This window comes from Ranitomeya imitator, chromosome 1 (assembly GCF_032444005.1).
Source record: "Ranitomeya imitator isolate aRanImi1 chromosome 1, aRanImi1.pri, whole genome shotgun sequence".
Classification (NCBI taxonomy): Eukaryota; Metazoa; Chordata; class Amphibia; order Anura; family Dendrobatidae; genus Ranitomeya; species Ranitomeya imitator.
This window is the reverse complement of record NC_091282.1, coordinates 812,222,266-812,247,844: the sequence shown is the minus strand read 5'-3', so window position 1 is coordinate 812,247,844 and position 25,579 is coordinate 812,222,266. Positions and strand designations below refer to the sequence as shown.

The following is a 25,579-nucleotide window of genomic DNA, read 5'->3' as shown; positions in this document are numbered from 1 at the left end:
GTGACGTGTCGGTCCGTCTAATAGTGCTGTGGTGCAAACATGTAAAACTAAAGCTAGAAGTATGAATGCATCAATGATATTATGAATGCACAATCCCGGCGGATACAATGGCGTCCCTCTGCCCCAAGTTGTAAGTGAAATTTTAATATTGGAAATAATAAAATATATATTTTTTTTATTCTTTTATGTACTTTTTTTTTAACCTAGATATTAATATATCAGCGGTAAATTTCAGTGACTAAATTGTTGTGTATCTGTATGCTTTGTGTAACCTTTTTGTGCTGGACCAATACCTAAGCATACATATGGAGATTACTACTGGGAGGTCTCTGCTCTTTCACCTCTTCTCCAGCAGAGTTGTTCTCAACAGCCCCTTTATCTACTTTGAAGGCATTTAATGGATTACTACATCTAGTAGCTCTGCCCTATACCCTATTAACCAGGGTTAATTAACTAAAGATGTCCCACTAGGAAACATTTGTCCATAGTGGCCATTCACATGCCCCACATGGGCCTTTCCACATTTGATTTGTTTTTTGCTCTCGCAACCATTGGCGATTATTTATTCGGTGCAAATTTTCATTTGCACAGCATAATATTCCTGGAGAATCTGGAGCACTGGGCAGAATGTGGGGTGGTGGAGAAATATGGGTGTTTGGATGTCAACCAAAATTTCAAAATGACGTACAATGTCCTATCGCCACTCACACCCCTTTTTATCCGTTTATGAATTTCTTAGAAGGATGAAGATTTTGCTACAGTGACCATATGTAAACAAGTGGCCAAGTATTTCGTATGCCACCCGCTTCTTATGTTTTCCATACGATGGTGTTACAACTGCTTCCATGCTGTAGTATTCGAATACATAATGCTGCTATAAAAGTGACCTGACACAGTAGACAATAGATGACCCAGTGTCGGGTGACTGCCAGGAGCCTCCGCATACAAGTAAACATGTGGCTTTTTGTTTCCCTGTGCCAAAACCAGCTAAACCAGCTAAGGAGAGCTCAGACCTGCCCAGGTAATCCATGTGCTGCACCCTGTTCCTGGACTTAACACCTCCAATACCAGGATGTTTGTGTGGCAGCGTAGCATCTTGAATCTTTAAAGATTGTCCACACATTACCCCTGTTAAAAAGACATTGAAATATGCAACTGGCTTCATCAGTAATCTTGTTGTCTATGGGATATTGGGCAAGTGCCATGCATTGTTTAATATGCTTTGCTTATATAGCCCCATCATATTCCGCAGCGCTTTACAGACATGATCATCACTGTCCCCGATGGGTCTCACAATCTAAATTCGCTATCAGTTTGTCTTTGGAATGTGGGAGGAAACTGGGGAATCCGGAGGAAATCCACGCAAACACGGGGAGAACATACAAACTCCTTGCAGATGTTGTCCTGGGATTTGAACTCAGGACCCCGTGCTGGGAAGCTACAGTGCTAACCACTGAGCCACTCGATATACATTTTTATGTCATTCACCGTGTAAACTAATTGTGTGGTGTGCACTCTATGGCCCACTGCACGTGATGAAGCCGTGTGCAATAGTATATACATTATTATTATTTATTTATATAGCACCATTAATTCCATGGTAATATACATGGTGATACTGTGATATTCTTCTGGCACCTTAATACAGCAGAGAGAACTTCTATCCCTTATTTCATCTTTTGGACTTACTCAGTGGTCCCCTGCATCCACCCACAAAGACGGACATACATTAGACCTGTCTTCACCCGTCTCTGCTCCCTATCTAACTTCACCTCACCTCTATCTGACCACCATCTGCTCACTTTCTAATCCATGTCCTCCTCACCGGTCACCCATGTCCAGTAACATGCGCACCCCCCGCAGAAACCTCGCACACCTAGACACCCACACACTCAGACTCTATCCTACCACTGGCATCCATATCCTCATTCCACGACACTGTGCCACTGCTTTCTACAATGCCACTCTCGCATCAGCTATTGACACGGTTGCCCCTCTCGTTCATGACAGAGTGCGATGTATCAATAGACAACCCTGGCACAATAACAACACTTAAAAGCTCCGGCAAGTGTCCAGGGTTGCAGAGCGGCGTTGGAAGAAAACACATTTGCAAGACGACTTCACTGCATTCAGACAGGCAACACTCACTTTGAAATCTGCCCTCACCTCTGCTAAACAGGCCTACTTCACAACCCTCGTATTTTCCTTATCCTACGACCCCAAACAGTTATTCAAAACCTTTAACTCCCTCCTCCGCCCCTCCAACCTCCTTCATCTCTGCCGAGGACTTTGCCACACACTTTAAAAATAAGATCAAACAAGGCAAGTCTTCATTGTTCAACCTTTTGCATACCAGACCAATGCCCCAACCCTATAACCTCCCTATCCAACATCACTGAAGGGGAGCTTAATTGTCTCCCCTCCAAATCGCACCTCACCACCTGTGCGCTCGACCCCATCCCATACCACCTCCTCCCCACCTCTTCAACCTATCGCTAACTTATTGCACCTTCACTTCTGCTTTCAAACATGCCACAATCACGCCTATCCTTAAAAAGCCAACCCTCGATCCAACTGCTATGTCCAGCTATCGCCCAATATCACTTCCAAGCTCCTGGAGCACGCTGAACTTTCCTCCCACCTCTCATCTAACTTTCTCCTTGAGAATCTACAATCTGGTTTCCACCCCATCACTCAACTGAGACACCTCTGACCAAAATTACTAACAAGCTACTTACAGCCAAAGGTAACGGACAATACTCTATACTCCTCCTTCTAGACCTGTCCTCTGCTTTCGACACAGTTGACCACTGCCTCCTACTACAGATCCTCTCCTCCTTTGGTATCAAAGACCTTGCCCTATCCTGGATCTACTCATACCTTTCCAACAGCACATTCATTGTCTCCCACTCCCACACTACCTCCTCATCCCACCCTCTCTCTGTTGGAGTCCCCCAAGGCTCTGTTCTAGGACCCTTACACTTCTCAATCTATACACTTGGCCTGGGACAACTCATAAAGTCCCATGGATTCCAGTAACACTCAGATCTACCTCTCTGGCCCAAATGTCACCTCTCTGCTGTCCAGAATCCCAGAGTGTATCAGCCATATTCTCCTCCTCTCGCTTCCTCAAACTGTGTGGACAAATCTGAACTCATCATCTTTCCTCCATCTCATAGATCTTCCTTACCTGACCTATCTATCTCAATTAACAACATCACACTCTCCCCCTTACCGGAAGTCCACTGCCTCGTAGTAACCCTTGACTCTGCCCTGTCCTTCAAACTGCACATTCAAGCTCTTTCCACCTCATGTCACCACCAGCTCAAAAATATCTCCAGAATCCGTCCTTTTCTCAACCGTCAATCTGCTAAAATGCTTGTTCATGCCCTCATCATCTCCCTCCTTGACTACTGCAACATCCTTTTCTGCGGCCTCCCTGCTAACACCCTTGCACCTCTCCAGTCCATCCTTAACTCTGCTGTCCGACTAATTCATCTCTCTCCATGCTACTCCTCCGCTTCCCCCCTCTGCAAATCTCTTCACTGCCTCATTCCCTCAGCGTATCCAGTTCAAATTACTAATACTGACCTACAAAGCCATCCATAGCCTGTCTCCTCCATATATCTCTGAACTAATCTCCTGATATCTTCCCTCACGCAATCTCCGGTCCTCCCAAGACTTCCTTCTCTCCTCCACACTTATTCGCTCCTCATCCAATCGCCTCCAAGACTTCTCCCGAATATCCCCCATCCTCTGGAATTCTTTGCCTCAACATGTCCGACTGTCAACCGTATTCGGATCCTTTAGACGGAACCTGAAACCCCACCTCTTCAGTAAAGCCTACAGCCTGCACTGAGCCCGCTGCCTCTTCATCACTACCAAAGCTTCCTCCTCACCAACACCGGAGCTCCTGCAACCCTCAACCTATTGTCTCCTTCCCCACCATCCTATAGAATGTAAGCCAACAAGGGCAGGGTCCTCTCCCCTCTGTATCAGTCTGTCATTGTTAGTTTGCTTACTGTAAGTGATATCCGTACTTTGTATGTAACCCCTTCTCATGTACAGCACCATGGAATCAATGGTGCTATACAAATAATAATAATAAATAGAACATGCAGTAATTTTTTCTCACCAATTTGTACGGCATCCCATCGCAAAATATCTCCATATGAAATTAAAGGGAACTTGTTAGCACTTTTTACATATGCAAGTAGTGGAATCAATGTATAGACTCTGGGAGTGCGCTGAGGGTCTGTCAGTAAACTGAGTCAAATCACCCACACCCTGTGTACTTACAGGTATGTCTCATTTCTTTTTTGCACATTATCACTTACATACTATTTTTTTTTTTTTCCTCAGCGTCCATGCCATTTATTATTATGACACTGGTGAACAGTCCATACAAGCGTGGATTTTATTGTAATGATGAAACTATTAAATATCCTTACCGAGATGACACTATTACTCATGGCCTGATGGCTGGAGTCACAATTTCCTGCACAGTTATCATTGTAAGTATTATCGTTGTCTTCTATTAAAGCTTTTACTTCCTTCACTGTGTCTTATTTATCATTTGAAGGATTGTGCTGGAGGGCGCTATTAAGAACTGTTTCTGCATGCTTGCTGTTTCTGCATGCTTATAATCCACTCTGAAGATTTTATTATGGCAGAGGTCTCTAGGTTCTGCTGGTACTACAACTTTCAGCAGAAGCCTGCCAGGCCGGTGTTTCCTAACAGCTTTAGGGACCACTTGGAGACCAGTGTATTAGAGCAATGTTAAATCCTTAAAGGGTTATTGCCACTATGACCATGTTTTTGCAAAGCACAGTTAATATACTATGCAAGACTAATATAAAGTTGCATCTAGCTTCAAAAAGCAGAATAGGTGGTCCTTTTCTTATCTGCTAAAACTACATTTTCCAGGAGCACACTGCTTCTTCTCAGTACTGCAGGCACCTCACTCTACTCTCCAGTGTGCTTTCTGATAGATCTAGATAGATTTCAAAATGGACATGGATGAGCTAATCATTGATGGTATTGAATGGTGTATCCATGACCAGCTATTTGACCAATATACATTATTACCGTATTTACAATCTCCATTGTTCGATGGGATTGTCAGAGCATGGTCATGCTTTTCCTACACGCATAGAGGTGCTGTGCTACAACATGAGTCAGGGCAATGAGGAATCATGTGAGTGGCCTTGGGGATGTTTTATTAGGGTCCTTCGGTGCAAATGCACCTTATATCAATGGGATCTTCAGCATAGTGTAACTCAAATGTGCCTCGGCCCAGATGTAGAATGTTTTATTACACAGTGCCATTAGGTGTATGTGAGCATGCTCACCTGACAGAACTAACACTATTGGAAGAGTGATCTGTTTTCAACAGTAGGTTAAAGAAGGCTCAGGGAGGGTCATCATTGGGGGTGAAAGCCGAAAATCCTGTCAGATTTAAAAATGGGTTGTATTGGCGCTCATGATTAATTCTGTAAAAGAAAACAGACCACATTATGATTTTGGTAATATTTTAACCCCTATAATGGCCGTCAATGCACATTAAAATGATTAAAAGCGGCACTGAGGAATAGGTACCCTTAACTGTTAAAGGGAACCGGTCACCCCCAAAATCGACAGTGAGCTAAGCCCACCGGCATCAAGGGCTTATCTACAGCATTCTGTAATGCTGTACATTGTGTTCCAAATTATTATGCAAATTGGATTTAGGCCATGTTCACACGTTCCTGATTTCCCTGCTGTTTTTTCTGCACTAAAAACCGCAGCTCTTGTCAGAAAACGCAGGTGCGGTTTTTGATGCGGTTTTTAGTGCAGTTTTCTATGCAGTTTTCTCTGCAGAGTCTGTGTGTTTTCTAGGAAGTTTTTTTAGGGTTAAAATGGCTGAAAATACCCTACCCCTAACCTTAACCCTAGTTCTAACTGTAGTGGGGAAAAAAAAAAATTCTTTATTTTATTATTGTTACTACCTATGGGGGTGTTAAAGGGGGGGGGGGCATTTACCTTTTTTTTTATTTTGATCACTGTGAGGTTATCACAGTGATCAAAATGTGCCTGGAACGAATCTGCCGGCCGGCAGATTCGGCGGGCGCACTGCGCATGCGCCCGCATTTTGGAAGATGGCGGCGTCCAGGGAGAAGACGGCCGGACGGACACCGGGAGGCCCGGTAAGTATAAGGGGGGGAGATTAGGGCACGGGGGGGGGGGGGGGGGGGGACATGGTACTTCTTTTTTACCGCAGCTATTCAGCGCGGCTTTTTTCGCGATTTTCTGCAATGTGGGCACAGCAGTTCCTGTTTTCCATAGGGTACATTGTAATGTACCCTGCATGGAAAACAGCTGCGGACCAGCAGCGGCAAAATCGCGGCAGTTCCGCATTAAAAAAAGGATTGCGTGAACATGGCCTTAAGTTTCATAAAGATTGCATTTTTTTTGTTTTTCAAAAAAACTTGTGGATGTTATTGTGTGTCAGGGCTCAATGGATCACTGAAATCAATCTTTATCACATGTGTTTATTAGTTTTCCAGGTGATTCTAATTAAAGGAAAACTACTTAACCCCTTAAGCCCCGAGGGTGGTTTGCACGTTAATGACCGGGCCAATTTTTACAATTCTGACCACTGTCCCTTTATGAGGTTATAACTCTGGAACGCTTCAACGGATCTTGGTGATTCTGACATTGTTTTCTCGTGACATATTCTACTTCATGATAGTGGTAAAATTTATTCGATATAACGTGCGTTTATTTATGAAAAAAACAGAAATTTGGTGAAAATTTTGAAAATTTTGCAATTTTCCAACTTTGAATTTTTATGCCCTTAAATCAGAGATATGTCACACAAAATAATTAATAAGTAACATTTCCTACATGTCTACTTTACATCAGCACAATTTTGGAACCAAAAGTTTTTTTTGTTAGGGAGTTATAAGGGTTAAAACTTGACCAGCAATTTCTCATTTTTACAACACCAATATTTTTTAGGGACCACATCACATTTGAAGTCATTTTGAGGGGTCTATATGATAGAAAATAATGGTGTGACACCATTCTAAAAACTGCACCCCTCAAGGTGCTCAAAACCACATTCAAGAAGTTTATTAACCCTTCAGGTGTTTTATAGGAATTTTTGGAATGTTTAAATAAAAATGAACATTTTAACTTTTTTTCACAAAAATTTGTCTTTAGCTCCAATTTGTTTTATTTTACCAAGGGTATCAGGACCCTAAAAGTTGTTGTACAATTTGTCCTGAGTACGTTGATATCCCATATGTGGGGGTAAACCACTGTTTGGGCGCATGGCAGAGCTCGGAAGGGAAGGAGCGCCATTTGACTTTTCAATGCAAAATTGACTGGAATTGAGATGGGATGCCATGTCGCGTTTGGAGAGCCCCTGATGTGCCTAAACATTGAAACCCCTCACAAGTGACACCATTTTGGAAAGTAGACCCCCTAAGGAACTTATCTAGATGTGTGGTGAGCACTTTGACCCACCAAGTGCTTCACAGAAGTTTATAATGCAGAGCCGTAAAAATAAAAAATCATATTTTTTCACAAAAATGATCTTTTCGGCCCCAATTTTTTATTTTCCCAAGGGTAAGAAGAAATTGGACTCCAAAAGTTGTAGTCCAATTTGTCCTGAGTACGCTGATACCCCATATGTGGGGGGGGGGGGGGGGGGGGGAGGAACCACTGTTTGGGCGCGTGGCAGAGATCGGAAGGGAAGGAGCGCCATTTGGAATGCAGACTTAGATGGATTGGTCTGCAGGCGTCACATTGCATTTGCAGTGCCCCTGATGTACCCAAACAGAAACCCCCCACAAGTGACCCCATATTGGAAACTAGCCCTCCCAAGGAACTTATCTAGATGTGTGGTGAGAACTTTGAACCCCCAAGTGTTTCACTACAGTTTACAACACAGAGCCGTGAAAATAAAAAATAATTTTTTTCCCACAAAAATGATTTTTAGCCCCCCAAATTTTTATTTTCCCAAGGGTAACAAGAGAACTTGGACCCCAAAAGTTGTTGTCCAATTTGTCCCGAGTACGTTGATACCCCATATGTAGGGGTAAACCCCTCTTTGGGCGCACAGGAGAGCTCGGAAGGGAAGTAGCACGGTTTTACTTTTTCAATGCAAAATTGGCTGGAATTGAGATCGGACACCATGTCGCGTTTGGAGAGCCCCTGATGTGCCTAAACAATGGAAACCCCGAATTCTAACTGAAACCCTAATCCAAACCCACCCCTAACCCTAATCCCAACAGTAACCCTGACACACCCCTAACTCTAATCCAAACCCTAGTCCCAACCGTAAATGTAATCCAAACCCTAACTTTAGCCCCAACCCTAACCCTAACTTTAGCCCCAACCCTAGCCCTAACGGGAAAATAGAAATAGACATCACAGATCGCTGATCTGACAGTTTGCACAGCACTCTGTCAGATCAGCGATCTGACTTACAGGGCTGCAGGCTTACCAAGCGCCTGCTCTGACCCGGATGCCGCGGCCGTTTTGGATTCGGGCCTTGCTGCAGGGAGGAAGGTAGGAGACCCTTGCAGCAACGCGGTCACATGGCGTTGCTACGGGGGTCTCAGGGAAGCCCGCAGGGAGCCCCCTCCCTGCGCGATGCTTCCCTGTACCGCCGGCACACCGCAATCATGTTTGATCGCGGTGTGCCGGGGGTTAATGTGCCGGGAGCGGTCCGTGACCGCTCCTGGCACATAGTGCCAGATGTCAGCTGCGATAGGCAGCTGACACTCGGCCGCGCTCCCCCCGTGAGCGCGGCCGATCGCATATGACGTACTATCCCGTCACTGGGAATTAAGTCCCAGGGCACCTTGACGGGATAGTACGTCGTATGAGATTAAGGGGTTAAAAATGATCAACTTTAAGCAAGCCACAGTTTTCAAGTAACATGGGAAAGAAAAAGGATCTCTCTGCTGCTGAAAAGCATCAACTAGTGCAATGTCTTGGTCAAGGGATGAAAACATAAGATATTTCCCGAATACTTAAGCGTGATCCTCGTACTGTTAAAAGATTTGTGGCTGAATCTGAGCACATATGGCTTCTGCCAGGCAAGTTCATCGGATTAAGAGAGCAGTTGCTAAAAAGCCATTACAAACTAGCAAACAGATATTTGAAGCTGCTGGTGCCTCTGAAGTCCCTCGAATCTCCAGGTGTAGGATCCTTCAAAGGCTTGCTTTGGTTCATAAACCTACTATTCGGCCACCCCTGAACAGTGTTCACAAGCCGCAATGGTTGCAGTGGGCCCAGACATACATGACAACTAATTTTCAAACAGTCTTGTTTACTGATGAGTGTCGAGCAACCCTGGATGGTTCAGATGGATGGAGTAGTGGATAATTGGTGGAGGCCACAATGTCCCAACAAGGCTCCGACGTCAGCAAGGAGATGGAGGAGTCATGATTTTGGGCCGGAATCATGGGGAAACAGCTGGTAGGGCCCTTTAAGGTTCCTGAAGGTGTGAAAATAACCTCTGCAAAGTATGTAGAGTTTCTGACTGACAACTTTCTTCCATGGTCTAAAAAGAAGAAACGTGCCTTCAGGAGCAAAATCATCTTCAGGCATGACAATGCACCATCTCATGCTGCAAAGAATACCTCTGAGTCATTGGCTGCTATGGGCATAAAAGGAGATAAACTCATGGTGTGGCCACCATCTTCTCCTGACCTCAACCCTATAGAGAACCTTTGGAGTATCATCCAGCAAAATATCTATGTGGGTGGGAGGCAGTTCACATCAAAACAGCAGCTCTGGGAGGCGATTCTGACTTCATGCAAAGAAATATAAGCAGAACCTCTTCAAAAACTCACAACTTCAATGGATGCAAGAATTGTGAAGGTGATATCAAAGAAGGGTTCCTATGTTACCATGTAACTTGGCCTGTTAGGAGGTTTTGGAGTTAAATAGCTTTTTGTTCAGTGTATGTGACCTCCTAATGCTGCAAATTCCACAAATGAGCATTTTCAGTTCTTTAAAACATATCAAATGTTTAGAAATTCTACTGTGCCTAATAATTTGGAACAATGCATTTTGATTTTTTATTTATTTTGGAGATTATACTGTTATCATTGGGAAGTTTCTTCAATAAAATTCGATGTATAATCTAACTGGTGATGACTTTTATTAGACTGACTGTCATTTGCACTGACCATTTAGGAAAATCCAAGAAAAATATAATTTGCATAATAATTTGGAACACCGTGTAGATAAGCCCCTGATGTAACCTGATAGATAAAAAAGAGGTTAGACTATACTCAGGCGGGCGGTCCGATCCGATGGGCGTCGCGGTACGGGGCCTCCGAACTTCTTACGATTACGTCCTCTTCTGGTCTTCACGCCGCGGCTCCGGCATACTTTGTCTGCCCTGTTGAGGGCAGAACAAAGTGCTGCAGTGCGCAGGCGTCGGGAAAGGTCAGAGAGGCCCAGCGCCTGCGCACTGCAGTACTTTGCTCTGCCCTCAACAGGGCAGACAAAGTACGCCTGCGCCGAAGCCGCAGCGTGAAAATAAGAGGATGTCATCTGATGAAGATAGGAGGCCCCGGACCGGAGCGTGACACCCTTCGGACCGGACCGGGTGTGTATAATATAAGTTCTTTTTTCATCTTTTAGGATACATCGGGGGCTTATCTACAGCATTCCGGAATGCTATAGATAAGCCCCTGATGCTGGAGGGGCTTGGCTCACCCTCGATTTTGGTGATGACAGGTTCCCTTTAAAAGGCGTATCGGCGGTCGTTAAGGGGTTAAAATAATTTCTCTTGACATGATAAACGTGTCAGAGGAGAAAGATATAAGGCTGTGTGCACACATCGGAAATGTGGTGCAGAATTTTCTTCACAAAATCCGCATCTCCTGGCAGAATCCGCAGCTGTTTTTATGTGGATTTTGTGTGGATTTTCTGCAGTTTTTGCCACTGCGGATTTCTATCATGGAGGGGTGCAGAAACGCTGCAGATCCGCACAAAAGAACTGACATGCACTTCTTTTAAATCCGCAGCAATTCCGCACTGATTTTTCCACACAATCTGCGCAGCTTTTTTTTTACCCATTGATTTACATTGTACTGTACATTACAGTGCGGATCTGCAGCGTTTCTGCGCGGAAAAATCCGCTGCAGATCCGCAGCACATCCACATCGTGTGCACATAGCCTAAGGCTCTCCCTGGTCCCTCCTGCTCATTTTCCTGACCCTCTGCATCATCTTCCTGGGAAAAAAGTGGGTATTTAGTGTATACCCAAGCAACCAATGCAAACTAGAGTATTGAGCACTTGCTCTCAACACTAATGACGACATATTCAATATAACGACCTAATGTTATCAAATTGTGTCGTACCTGTGACTTCAAAATCCTCACTATACCCCTGGATAAAATCCTTGGGGGGTCTAGTTTCCAAAATGGTGTCAATTGTGGGTGATTTCCACTGTTTAGGCACATCAGGGGTCTCCAAACACGACATGGTGTCTGCTCTTTATTACAGCCAATTTTGCGTTCAAAAAGTAAAACTGTATTCCTTCCATTCCAGCTCTGCCATGCACCCAAACAGATTTCCCCAACAAATGGTGTATCTGTGTTGTCAGGCGAAATTACCCAACAAATTGTCCTCCATTTTCTCTTTTTATCCTTGTGAGAGAAAAAAAAGTTTGGGACTAGATCAGTATTTCCCAAACTCCAGTCCTCACAGATCCCAACAGGTCATGTTTTCAGGATTTCCATAGTGCTGCACAAGTGAGAGAACTCCTGATACTTCCATCACCTGTGCAATACTAAGGAAATCCTGCAAACATGACCTGTTGGGGTCCGTGAGGTCTGGAGTTTGGGAAACACTGGACTCTGAAGTAAAGTTTTGTGAAAAAAGTCAAATGTTCATTTTTTCCTTCCCCAGTCCATTAACTCCTGGGAGTCACCTGAAGGGTTAATAAACTTCTTGAATGTTTTGCGTACTTTGAGGGGTGCAGGTTTTAGAATGGTGTCACTTTGGGGTATTTTCTGTCATATAGACCCCTCAGTCCCTTCAAATGTGATGTGGTTCCTAAAAAAATTAACAAAACCATTTTTTTTTTATTTTGTTGAAAAAATTAGAAATTGCCGATCAACTTTTAACCCTTCTAACTTCCTAACAAAAAAAATAGATTAAAAAACTGTGCTGATGTAAAGTGGACATGTGGGAAATGTTACTTATTAGCGATTTCGTGTGACATATCTCTGATTTAAGGGCATGAAAATTAAGTTTGAAAATTGTAAAAATTAAAATTAAAAAAATTTGCTAATTTTGCGTTTATGAAAAAAAAAAGTTATATCAAAGAAATGTTTTCACTGTCATGAAGTACAATATGTCACAAATAAACAGTCTCCGTATCAGTGGGATCCAGTGAAGCGTTCCAGAGTTATTAGCGCATAAAGTGATACTGGTCAGAGTTGTAAAATTTGACTTGGTCGTTAGGGTGTGGGCACACATCCAGGAATTTTCGCATTTTTTTTCGCGATAAAACGCATACATATGCATCCTATCATTTAGAATGCATTCCGCAATTTTTGTGCACATGATGCATTTCTTTCCGTGAATTTCGGCTATTGCGTAGTTTTCTCGCTTGCGCATTCCAAAGGCATCTCGCGCGTGCATAGTATGCTTTGCCCAACAGAAAAGCTGTATTGCGATTGTGCATGCACCGGCATATGCAATTGCTTTCTGTGTACCAGAACACAGAAACGGCATTGAAATACTTCTAGTACATAGAAAGCCTATGCCGGCGCATGTGCAATACAGCTTTTCTGCTTTGCCCACTGTTGGGTAAAACATACTACGCGCGCGCGAGATGCCTTTGGAATGCGCACACGCGAAAACTATGCAATCGCGAAAATGACCGCAAGGGATGCATAGAAGCAAGCAAGGTGGGGGGAGAGACGGACACTAAGCCCCGCCCATCGGACCGGACCTACCATATTAACATACAGCGCTAGAAGAATAAAAAAGGTATTTATGGATCATACGTGGGGAGTCAGGGGGTAACAGAAGTACGTGTGTAATGCATAGGGGGCACTGAATTGAATGGTATGTTTACCTAGTAGCCCAAAAAAGTGGTGACAGATTCCCTTTAATTTTGTTGTACATATTACTGTAATTTTTATATAGGTTTCACGTTCATACTTCTCGTCCCTCCTAATTTCTTATCATGAACTTTATGTAAAAGTTGTCACTGAGCACTTTAGTAGCCAGTCACTGAATATTCTTTTCTAATAGGTAAGCGCTTCTAGTGAAGACTATTTTCTAATATGCTGATGTGTTTTGTGTCCCCAGATTACATCAGGAGAGATGTACATGGTCTTCTCTAAACGACTGTACTCCCGCTCAGAGTGTAACAACTATGTGGCCGCACTGTACAAGGTGATTGGAACCTTTTTGTTTGGAGCCTCAGTCAGCCAGTCCCTCACTGATCTTGCAAAGTACATGGTAGGGCGTCCACGCCCCAACTTTTTGGCCGTTTGTAACCCTGACTGGAGGATTGTGAACTGCTCAGGTTACGTGACGGAATTTGAATGCCGTGGAAGTAATGCAAATGTAACAGAGTCCAGGTAAGATCACAATACATTTTGAATTCCAATGTGGCTAGTTTATAATCTTTTGACCTTTTTTGTATTGTGCCATTTTATTGTCTCCGTATTGCATGTGTTTTTTTCTGTCATATATTGTGCTTAATCCATTGTAACTATTATTTTTCAGGCTTTCCTTCTACTCCGGGCACTCATCATTTGGAATGTATTGCATGCTCTTCCTCTCAGTAAGTATCATTTTAATTTATGGTCCCTTTTACTTCTTTTTGGTGCAGTGTTGAACATTTTGTGTACTGGGCCAATTTGATCTTTGGAAACTATCTTTTGACTTACCGTATATAGCATTAGTCTCTCTTCCTGCAGTGTTCTGTGGAAACTGGCCTACCAATATTTTAGCTTTCTAATTGTCTTGGGAGTGGTGATAGTGAAGATTCAAGCCAACTCTCATACCTCACAGATTATGGTGACCACTATTGAACATTCCGGTGGAAGTAAATACTCGTAAATAGGGCAGCACGATGGCTCAGTGGCTACCACTGTTGCTTTGCAGCGCTGGGGTCCTGGGTTCAAATGCCACCAAGGATAACATGTGCAAGGAGTTTGTATGGTCTCCCCGTGTTTGCATTGGCTTTCTCCCACACTCCCAAAACATACTGATTCTCATAATCTAAATGTCCTATGGTGACAGTGATGTCTGTAGAGTGCTGTGGAATATGATGGTGCTATATAAACAAAGCAAAATATAGAAATAAACTAGGGAGTTACCGTATATACTCGAGTATAAGCCGAGATTTTCAGCCCAAAATTTTGGGCTGAAAGTGCCCCTCTCGGCTTATACTCGAGTCAAGGTGGGTGGCAGGGTCGGCGGGTGAGGGGGAGAGGGCGCTGAGGCATACTTACCTAGTCCCAGCGATCCTGGCGCTGTCCCTGCCGTCCCACGGTCTTCTGTGCTGCAGCTTCTTCCCCTCTTCAGCGGTCACGTGGGACCGCTCATTACAGAAATGAATAAGCGGCTCCACCTCCCATAGGGGTGGAGCCGCCTATTCATTCCTCTAATCAGCGGTGCCGGTGACCGCTGATAGAGAAAGAAGCTGCGGCACCGAAGACCAGGCAGAGGGACAGCTCGAGGATCGCCAGGACTAGGTAAGTATAGCATATTCACCTGTCCTCGTTCCAGCCGCCGAGCGTCGCTCCATCTTCCCGGCTGGCGCCTCCATCTTCCCGGCGTCTGCGCTCTGACTGTTCAGGCAGAGGGCGCGATGACGCATATAGTGTGCCTGATCAGTCAGAGCAGAGACGCCGGGAAGATGGAGGCGCCGGAACGAGACGCCGGGAGCTGCAATCAAGGGAGGTGAGTATGTGTTTTTTTTTTTTATTGCAGCAGCGGCGGCGGGAGAGATTTATGTGGAGCATCTATGGGGCACAGTGAACGGTGCAGAGCACCGTATATGGCACATCTATGGGGCACAGTGAACGGTGCAGAGCACCGTATATGGCACATCTATGGGGCACAGTGAACGGTGCAGAGCACCGTATATGGCACATCTATGGGGCACAGTGAACGGTGCAGAGCACCGTATATGGCACATCTATGGGGCACAGTGAACGGTGCAGAGCACCGTATATGGCACATCTATGGGGCACAGTGAACGGTGCAGGGCACCGTATATGGCACATCTATGGGGCACAGTGAACGGTGCAGAGCACCGTATATGGCACATCTATGGGGCACAGTGAACGGTGCAGAGCACCGTATATGGCACATCTATGGGGCACAGTGAACGGTGCAGAGCACCGTATATGGCACATCTATGGGGCACAGTGAACGGTGCAGGGCACCGTATATGGCACATCTATGGGGCACAGTGAACGGTGCAGAGCACCGTATATGGCACATCTATGGGGCACAGTGAACGGTGCAGAGCACCGTATATGGCACATCTATGGGGCACAGTGAACGGTGCAGGGCACCGTATATGGCACATCTATGGGGCACAGTGAACGGTGCAGGGCACCGTATATGGCACATCTATGGGGCACAGTGAACGGTGCAGAGCACCGTATATGGCACATCTATGGGGCACAGTGAACGGTGCAGAGCACCGTATATGGCACATCTATGGGGCACAGTGAACGGTGCAGAGCACCGTATATGGCACATCTATGGGGCACAGTGAACGGTGCAGAGCACCGTATATGGCACATCTATGGGGCACAGTGAACGGTGCAGAGCACCGTATATGGCACATCTATGGGGCACAGTGAACGGTGCAGGGCACCGTATATGGCACATCTATGGGGCACAGTGAACGGTGCAGAGCACCGTATATGGCACATCTATGGGGCACAGTGAACGGTGCAGAGCACCGTATATGGCACATCTATGGGGCACAGTGAACGGTGCAGAGCACCGTATATGGCACATCTATGGGGCACAGTGAACGGTGCAGGGCACCGTATATGGCACATCTATGGGGCACAGTGAACGGTGCAGAGCACCGTATATGGCACATCTATGGGGCACAGTGAACGGTGCAGAGCACCGTATATGGCACATCTATGGGGCACAGTGAACGGTGCAGGGCACCGTATATGGCACATCTATGGGGCACAGTGAACGGTGCAGGGCACCGTATATGGCACATCTATGGGGCACAGTGAACGGTGCAGAGCACCGTATATGGCACATCTATGGGGCACAGTGAACGGTGCAGAGCACCGTATATGGCACATCTATGGGGCACAGTGAACGGTGCAGAGCACCGTATATGGCACATCTATGGGGCACAGTGAACGGTGCAGAGCACCGTATATGGCACAGCTATGGGGAAATATGAACGGTGCAGAGCACTATATGGCACAGCTATGGGGAAATAATGATCTATTTTTATTTTTGAAATTCACCGGTAAATGCTGCATTTCCACCCTAGGCTTATACTCGAGTCAATAAGTTTTCCCAGTTTTTTGTGGCAAAATTAGGGGGGTCGGCTTATACTCGGGTCGGCTTATACTCGAGTATATACGGTAAATGAATCCTGGTGATTTATTTAATACCGCGTCTGGTATCTACTGCCACATTCTCAAAATCGCATAGCAGTTTTTAGACTCGGAATAATTTCAAGTGACTCAACTTGGTATGGAGTTATCTTAATAACTGCACTAAAGGTAAAAAGGAAACCTATAGTATTTCTAAAATAAACGATTCATGAAGTCCCAGAACCACCTTAAAATTTATTATTTAAGGGAAGCCCTCCAATTACAGAATTAGGGCCTGTTCAGTTTCTGTTCCTCTTGGCCAGCATGTGCATCAGAACCTTATACTGCTCAATTACTTTTTTCTTTTTTCTTACTACATTTTTATTTTTATTTTTCACTAATGCTTTACTTTTTCCTGGAGCTTAGAATTGGATTGTCATATCTTGTGCCAATTTGTCTCCCCTTCTTTTCAGTTATATATCCAGGCACGGTTGTGTGGTAAATGGGCTCGCCTGCTTCGTCCTACAATTCAATTCTTCCTGTTGTCATTTGCCCTATATGTCGGATATACACGCGTTTCGGACTACAAACACCACTGGAGTGATGTTCTCGTCGGATTTCTGCAAGGTGCAATTGTGGCTGCGCTCAATGTGAGTTCAGATATGTTTTTTTTTTTTTAAAATTACCGTATAAACGCTCTGCACCGTTCATTATTGCCCCATAGCTGTGCCATATAGTGCTCTGCACTGTTCATTATTGCCCCATAGCTGCCATATAGTGCTCTGCGCCGTTCATTATTGCCCCATAGCTGTGCCATATAGTACTCTGCGCTGTTCATTATTGCCCCATAGCTGTGCCATATAGTGCTCTGCACCGTTCATTGTTGCCCCATAGCTGTGCCATATAGTGCTCTGCACCATTCATTATTTCCCCATACCTGTGCCATATAGTGCTCTGCGCCGTTCATTATTGCCCCATAGCTGTGCCATATAGTGCTCTGCACCGTTCATTATTGCCCCATAGCTGCCATATAGTGCTCTGCGCCGTTCATTTTTGCCCCATAGCTGCCATATAGTACTCTGCGCCGTTCATTATTGCCCCATAGCTGCCATATAGTGCTCTGCACCATTCATTATTGCCCCATAGCTGTGCCATACAAAGCTGTGCCATTGCTGCTGCAATAAAAAAAAAATGCCATACTCACCTCGCTGCTTGCAGCTCCCAGCGTCTCGTCCCGGCGTCTCTCCGCACTGACTGATCAGGCAGAGGGCGCCGCGCACACTATATGCGTCATCGCGCCCTCTGACCTGAACAATCAGAGCAAGAGGACGCGAAGACAGAGCGGCGCCCAGCGTGTGGAACCTCTTACTCTATCAGCGGTCACCGGCACCGCTGATTAGAGAAATGAATATGCGGCTCCACCCCTATGGGAGGTGGAGCCGCATATTCATTTCTCTAATCAGCGGTCCCACGTGACCGCTGAACAGGGGAAGAGCTGCAGCACCGAAGACCGTGTGACGGGCAGAGGGAGCGTCAGGACCGCCGGGACTAGGTGAGTATGCCTCAGCGCCCTCTCCCCCTCACCCGCCGACCGTGACTCGAGTATAAACCAAGAGGGGCACTTTCAGCCCAAAATTTTGGGCTGAAAAATCTCGGCTTATACTCGAGTATATACAGTAAATATTTCAAAATCTGTTATCCCTTAGACAATGATGATCCCTCTTACATTGGAATTTATTTTTGCATTCCTTTCTTTCATAAGTTTTTTTTTTTTTTTATTCATTTATTTTTTAAATTTCAGGTTCGCTATGTCTCAGATTTCTTCAAAATCCGACCCCTTCAGCCATGTAGTAAAGACCCTCTAGAGAGCAAGCCTAGTCTCCAGCTCTGCGAGTCTGATCAAAATCACTTTGGATACCTGGCCGGATCATGATAATCCTGTGTGCCTCACTCTGCTCTACCAACCATGTTGTTAAGGTCTCTACAGCTGGAGACCTTTACCCATGTGAGCTGACCACTCCTCTGGGGTGCTTGTGGACTGATCATGCGAGTTTCCGCAGTTTGAAACGCTTGGACTTCTAAAAAAAATTGTGATCCTGTTTTAAAGCACAAAAGCCAAATAACTTTTTATATAAATATAACTTTAGGGAGATATCTTTGAAAATAGATATGTCTGTATATGAGATGTGTGACAGGCTGTGCGTTGTCTTGTGACTTTTTGTATAAAGATGTTGGGAGATCGTGTATTAGGACTGTTTGACTGTTTGGGATTTTTTAATTGTACGTGCAAGTCTTTTTTGTTTGTTTGTTTTTTTTCATGTTGCAGCTTTTTGCTAGCCTGTGGTTGGCATTGGCTGGGGACCCTTGAGGGGTTGAGAGGGCCAGTTCCGCCTTCTAATCACTACTTCAGCAGAGTAAGCTGACTGCCCTAGGATGAAGTATGGAGAGAATGATACAGGACTGTGGTCTTTGCATTAGTGTTGTCTGCCTGTGATTTCTTTTTTTAAACCACTGCTTTACACCTCAATGGGAAAGCTAAGAACTGCTTTAAAGGAAATGTGTCAGCAGATTTTTGCTTTTTAATCTGACAGTGTAATATGGGCCAAAAGTGCCTGATTTTAGTGTTTTATCAGCATGAGATTCACTGCAGGACTAGGTTTCAAGTGCAGGTCAGTCTGGCTAATCTGTGTTACCCAGGAAGCTGTAAATTAGGGATGTGGATGGGTTATACACAGCTTAGTTTTATGACCACTGCTACATTTACAACAGATAAAGCAGCAATTCTATCAAAACTACACCAAGCAGTCCAGTAAGTGATACATCATTGAAATCAGGCTCTCTTGCCCTATGTTATTCTGCTCTCAGATTACATGGCAAAAACATGCTGACAGTCCCTTTAACACTCTTGTATATAAGAAATTACTATATTGGTATTTGCTGTGTATGTAACCTAACCTGAGTCTGTGGGCTGTAAATAAAGCAATCACTCCTTATTTTCCTGTGTATGGGTTAAAGATTTCTGCATATTTGCATGTTGCTTCCCCCCTCCCCACCCATTTATCAGCTTTGGTACTATATTCATGCATCTTTCATACATTCTGCTCCCCAAGTGCCTTTCTTCCCATAGCTTTTTCTTTCTTGTCTTCTGATGAGTATTAAGCGGTGATGTGAAAAGGCAGATTTTACCCTTCGCCACGACAGCTCCCCACATGAGAGAGAGGGATCCGCCCATAGGAACAGGAAATCTACAGAATAAAAGGAGGCGGTCCCCTCTCCTCCTCCGTTTAGGTTTCCTGTTCCTACAGGAATCCCAGCTTACCCTACAGATGAAGGATCCCTGGGCCATGCACCCGCCTGCGTCAGTCTCTGGGAACGGCAGGGGCTGCGGTCCAGAAGCAGCGGCGGGGGAGCCACTGTGTTCAGCCTCCCCCCTCGTCTGGTCAGTCGCCATGGTCCGGGTCCGGTCACTGCTGGTCCGCCGGCTCCATGAGGGCGCGCGCGCTCAAGCGGCCGGCTAAATGAAGACAGCCGCCGCATGGAGAGAGGAGCGGCGCGTCTAACCCGGAAGTCGCTGGAGCACTTCCGGGTTCGGGCCGGGGAGGCAGGAGATTCGGCGCCAGATTCAAAAACTGCAGCGCTAGTGTCGGCCGGTGTGTGGATGTGAGTATGGCTTCACCGGCCGACGAGACGCACCTTGCTGTGACAGAGCGCTCTCCTAGTAAGGAGAAAAGCGCCAGAAGCAGCACTAAAGATGGTGGTCAACAAAAGCGATCTTCCACCAAACAAAAAGATCCCTCAAAGAATCCGCCTCCAGATCCGGTACCTGTCAGCTTCTCTGGGTGAGTTTAAAGAATCCTCTACCTATATGCTGATATATGTTCCTCCTATGTCCCCTTCCTTTAGTCCAGGAAAAAGGCACACAAATCCAAGCACAAAGAGTGTGCTTTGTGTATACAGCCCCTACCGGATTCTTATGTGAAGAGGTTATGCTCTGATTGCATCTTGCTAACCTTACATCAGGAAAACATAATGACACCATCTGACGTCAGAGCCATGATTCAGGAAGAGATGCAGGGGTTGGCGCAGGCTAGTAGCACCAGTTCCCGCCAACCTAGCAAGTCCCCATCTCCAGAAAGTCCAGAGTCAGAGGGGATGCATAAGGTTTTTCCACCAACATAGAAGAGGATTCTTTACTGTTAGGGCAGTGAGAATCTGGAATTGCTTGCCTGAGGAGGTGGTGATGGCGAACTCAGTCGAGGGGTTCAAGAGAGGCCTGGATGTCTTCCTGGAGCAGAACAATATTGTATCATACAATTATTAGGTTCTGTAGAAGGACGTAGATCTGGGGATTTATTATGATGGAATATAGGCTGAACTGGATGGACAAATGTCTTTTTTCGGCCTTACTAACTATGTTACTATGTTACTATGTTACTATGTTACTAGAATCCCTTGGGATTCTTTTTTAATAACATCAACAAGGGGACAAGAACAACAAGAGGCTCTAGAGTCTGAGATCCTATCTCTTCTATCTAAAAAAGTGTTGGTGGAGGTTCCCCAAGATCAAAAAGGAAGGGGATTCTACTCCCCTTTGTTTTTGATCAAAAAACTAGATGGTTCATTCAGAACCATCATAAATCTCAAAATATTAAATTCCTTTTTGCGTAATCATACTTTTAAAATGGAATCCATTAGCTCTGCCATCAAGCTTTTGTTCCCTAGGTGTGTCATGGCCGGAATAGACCTAAAAGATGCCTATTATCTTCCCATACATGCCGAACACCAGCAGTACCTAAGGGTAGCGGTCATCCTGGCAGGACAGGTTCGTCACTTTCAGTATGTAGCAATGCCCTTTGGGCTTTCTATGGCCCCCGCATCTTTACAAAGGTGATCCTAGAAGTGATGGCTCACTTACGCCAGCAGAACACTCTCATAATACCCTACCTGGATGATTTTCTTGTTATAGGAAATTCCATAACCCAATGTGAAATGCGGTTATCTAATGCGATCTCATCCCTGCAGGATCTAGGTTGGATCGTGAATTACGAAAAATCCAGGTTGAATCCAGACACCATCCAGATATTTCTGGGAATTGAACTAGATTCAGAAAAGTTTTCTTCCGCAGTCAAAGAGAATAATTATACAATCAAAGGTGTCAGAGGCAATGTCAAAGCCCTGCATGACCCTGAGGAAGGCCATGTCCTTGCTAGGATCATTGTCCTCATGTATACCAGCTGTGCCGTGGGCTCAATATCATACCCGTCAATTGCAGTATGAAATATTGTCTATCCAAGAGAAAGTACGACATTTAGAGAGTAAAATTACTCTTTACTCGGACTCCCATGACAGCACGACGAGAGAGGGGATCCGCCCATTAGGAACAGGAAACCTACAGATACAAAAGGGCGGTACCTCTCCCTTGCCTCAGTTGGTTTCCTGTTCCTGAGGGGACGGGTGCCTACAGACAGAAGGCCCAGGCCGGCCGGCCGATTACGGTAGCGGGGGGGTCTCCTACCTCGGCCGGTGCGGAGATCCCTGGAGACGCCACGGTGGTCCTTGCTGGACTTCACGGCAGTGGCGTTCACAGCAGGGAGAGGAGTCCGGAGGATTTCCTGCCTCCATCATGTCAGCGCAGGTAAGTATTCCCATTGGTGGTGCAGCGGTATGGTGGTGCTGCAGATGCCGGGTTCAGACGTGTGGGTGAGCTCCCGGAGCGCCGCACTCCATCCCCGGCGTCCTGCACAGCTCTCAGCGTGTGCTGGAGCATTTCCGGTGCAGTGACGTGGGGGGGGCGGGGTTAGCGGCCGCTTCCGGGTCGCCGGACGTCTGCGCATGCGCAGTCGTTCCAAAATGGCGGCGCCCATCACGTCTGTATGCCGGTCTTCTGCCGCAAGTCCTCCTGCCCTCTGCTGTATCCTTGACCAATAGGGACAGCGCTGACCCATCTGCTGACCGGATCCAAGGGGTACTTATGCAGGTGGAGATGACAATCCCTGCTTTTGGTCGCATTTCGTCATGGACCAGAAAGAGTTAATGGCAGTAGAGCTATCAGTGAAAAAATTCCTCTCATATCTGCAGGGTCATCATGTCAAGATCCTATCGGACAACCAGGTGGCGGTCGCATACATAAATCATCAGGGTGGAACTCATTCCGAGTCACTGATGAAAGTGGCGGATCGTCTGTTCCAGACAGCAGAAAGTTACTTCTTATCTCTAACTGCTTTGCACATAAGAGGAAAAGAAAACATTAAAGCGGACTTTCTAAGCCGCAACACCCTGAGACAAGGGGAGTGGTCCCTAAACAATGGCGTGTTCGATCAGATCGTCCACAAATGGGGTCATCCAGAAGTAGACTTATTTGCTACCAGGGACAACCGGAAGACAACAAAATTTTGTTCCCTAAATCCCAGAGAAAATCCTCTGTCGGTAGATGCTTTTCTGGGTCCGGTCTGAGGATTACTCTGTCTGGTAGAAACTCCGTATAAGGGGCTACCCTGGAGAGCGCTTGTATGTCTCCAACTCTGCGAGCAGATGTAATTGCCACCAGAAAGGCTGTTTTAAGAGATAGGGCCTTAATTGAAGCTGTTTGTAATGGTTCAAATGGCTCTCTAGTCAACGCTGACAGGACTAGGTTGAGATCCCAAGGCATAGATCTATCCTTATGTATGGGTCTAGCTCTAATAGAAGCTTTAATGAACCGTGAGATCCAATAATTATTGGCGATGTTACATGAAAATAGAGCCCCTAGGGCCGAGACCTGTACTCTTAGGGTACTAGTGGATAGATTTAATTCTAGGCCCTTCTGCAGAAACTCTAAGATTTGTTTTATAGGTATTCCCTCTTCTAAATTAAAATCAGAAGAGGCCAGAAATTTCCGCCAGGTCCTAGCGTAGATTGTTGTAGTTATCTGTTTTCTACTTTTCATAAGGGTCTCAATTAGACTCGAGGAGAACCCTTTGCTTTTTAGTAACGCCCTTTCAAAATCCATGCCGTTAAATGGAGACTCTTTACTTGAGGATGGCTGATCGGCCCCTGGTAGAGCAGATCTGGAATGTCCGGAAGTACCCAGGGGTCCTCCACAGACATGGTCCTGAGCCAAGTGAACCAGACCCTTCTGGGCCAAAATGGGGCAATCAATATAACTCTGGCTCGATCTTCCCTTATCTTCCTGACTACTAAGGGGATCAGGCCCAGTGGAGGAAATGCATATGCCAGTCGAAAATCCCAACTGATCAGAAACCATCACAGTTCCACAGGACACAAGAGATAGTTTTACCATCCTTCCTTCCCAATCCTTCCAACCCTAAAGAACTTCTTCATACATTAGACGTTAGGAGATGCCTGCTAGAATACATCTCTATTACTGACACATGGAAGAAGGATAATGCGTTGTTTCTATCCTTCCAAAACCCTAGAAAGGGACTAAAGGTACCTTCACACATAACGATATTGTTAACGATATCGTTGCTATTTGTGACGTAGCAACGATATCGTTAATGAAATCGTTATGTGTGACAGCGACCAACGATCAGGCCCCTGCTGGGAGATCGTTGGTCGCTGAAGAAAGTCCAGAACTTTATTTCGTCGCTGGACTCCCTGGAGACATCGCTGGATCGGCGTGTGTGACACCGATCCAGCGATGTCTTCACTGGTAACCAGGGTAAACATCGGGTAACTAAGCGCAGGGCCGCGCTTAGTAACCCGATGTTTACCCTGGTTACCATGCTAAAAGTAAAAAAAAACAAACACTACATACTTACCTACCGCTGTCTGTCCTCCAGCGCTGCGCTCTGCTCTCCTCCTGTACTGTCTGTGAGCCGGAAAGCAGAGCGGTGACGTCACCGCTCTGCTTTCCGGCTCCCAGACAGTACAGGAGGAGAGCAGAGAAGCAGAGCGCAGCGCTGGAGGACAGACGGCTGTAGGTAAGTATGTAGTGTTTGTTTTTTTTTACTTTTAGCATGGTAACCAGGGTAAACATCGGGTTACTAAGCGCAGCCCTGCGCTTAGTTACCCGATGTTTACCCTGGTTACCGGCATCGTTGGTCGCTGGAGAGCGGTCTGTGTGACAGCTCTCCAGCGACCAAACAGCGACGCTGCAGCGATTCGGATCGTTGTCGGTATCGCTGCAGCGTCGCTAAATGTGAAGGGGCCTTTAGGGTATCAAAATACACTCTAGCAAAGTGGATTAGGGAGGCTATCTCTTTGGCTTACACTGCAGGTGGAGGTCCGGCTCCGCAGAATCTGAGGGGGCGCATTCCACCAGGGCCATGGCTACATCCTGGGCGGAAAAGTCTGGAGTATCAATCGACCAGATATGTAAGGCGGCCACATGGTCATCCCCGTCCACCTTCTTTAAGCACTATAGGTTGGATTTGGGGGCTTCCTCTGATCTCCCATTCGGGTTAAGGGTGCTACAGGCCATAGTCCCTCCCTAAGGAAGCTTACATCTCTGTAATTCTCTCGTCGTGCTGTCATGGGAGTCCGAGTAAAGCATTAAGCTACTTACTGGTAGCGGCATTTCTCGGAGGCCCATGACAGCACCCTTAGTTCCCTCCCTATTCACTGGGGGTTGCACTTCCTATAAATGTATATATTTCACAATACGATACCAGTCCCAATAGATGTCTGATATTTTGTATATAATCTGTATATAGTGTATATTTTTGTGTACCACTAACCGCGGTAGTCCTCTCAAGACTCTGAAATACAACTGAGGCAAGGGAGAGGTACCGCCCTTTTGTATCTGTAGGTTTCCTGTTCCTAATGGGCGGATCCCCTCTCTCGTCGTGCTGTCATGGGCCTCCGAGAAATGCCGCTACCAGTAAGTAGCTTAATGCTTTCCAGAGACGTGATTGAATCCCTAAGCTGGTGGTTAGACATGGATCACCTTTCAAGGGGTGTACCATGGATGATTAATCCCTCTAAAACAATTATCACTGACGCCAGCCCTGTGGGTTGGGGTGCACATATGGAGGATAGTCTGGTCCAAAACACCTGGAATCAGGCAGAGCTAATG

The 25,579-nt window shown here is 45.8% G+C and overlaps 1 protein-coding gene across 2 annotated transcripts in view; it reads left to right on the top strand.

The window, feature by feature from the left end:
- Positions 1-19,556, top strand: part of PLPP2 (phospholipid phosphatase 2) — a 45,280-nt gene extending 25,724 nt beyond the window's left edge. Inside the window, exons 2-6 of one of the 2 annotated variants that reach the window (XM_069739509.1) lie at positions 4,363-4,514; positions 13,334-13,608; positions 13,757-13,814; positions 17,037-17,213; positions 18,365-19,556. In XM_069739509.1, the coding sequence (XP_069595610.1) occupies positions 4,363-4,514; positions 13,334-13,608; positions 13,757-13,814; positions 17,037-17,213; positions 18,365-18,496 (794 nt within the window). In that variant the 3' untranslated portion in view covers positions 18,497-19,556. The remainder of the gene's footprint in view (positions 1-4,362; positions 4,515-13,333; positions 13,609-13,756; positions 13,815-17,036; positions 17,214-18,364) is intronic. The other variant, XM_069739518.1, reaches the window with a different exon arrangement.
- The last annotated feature ends 6,023 nt before the right edge of the window (positions 19,557-25,579 follow it).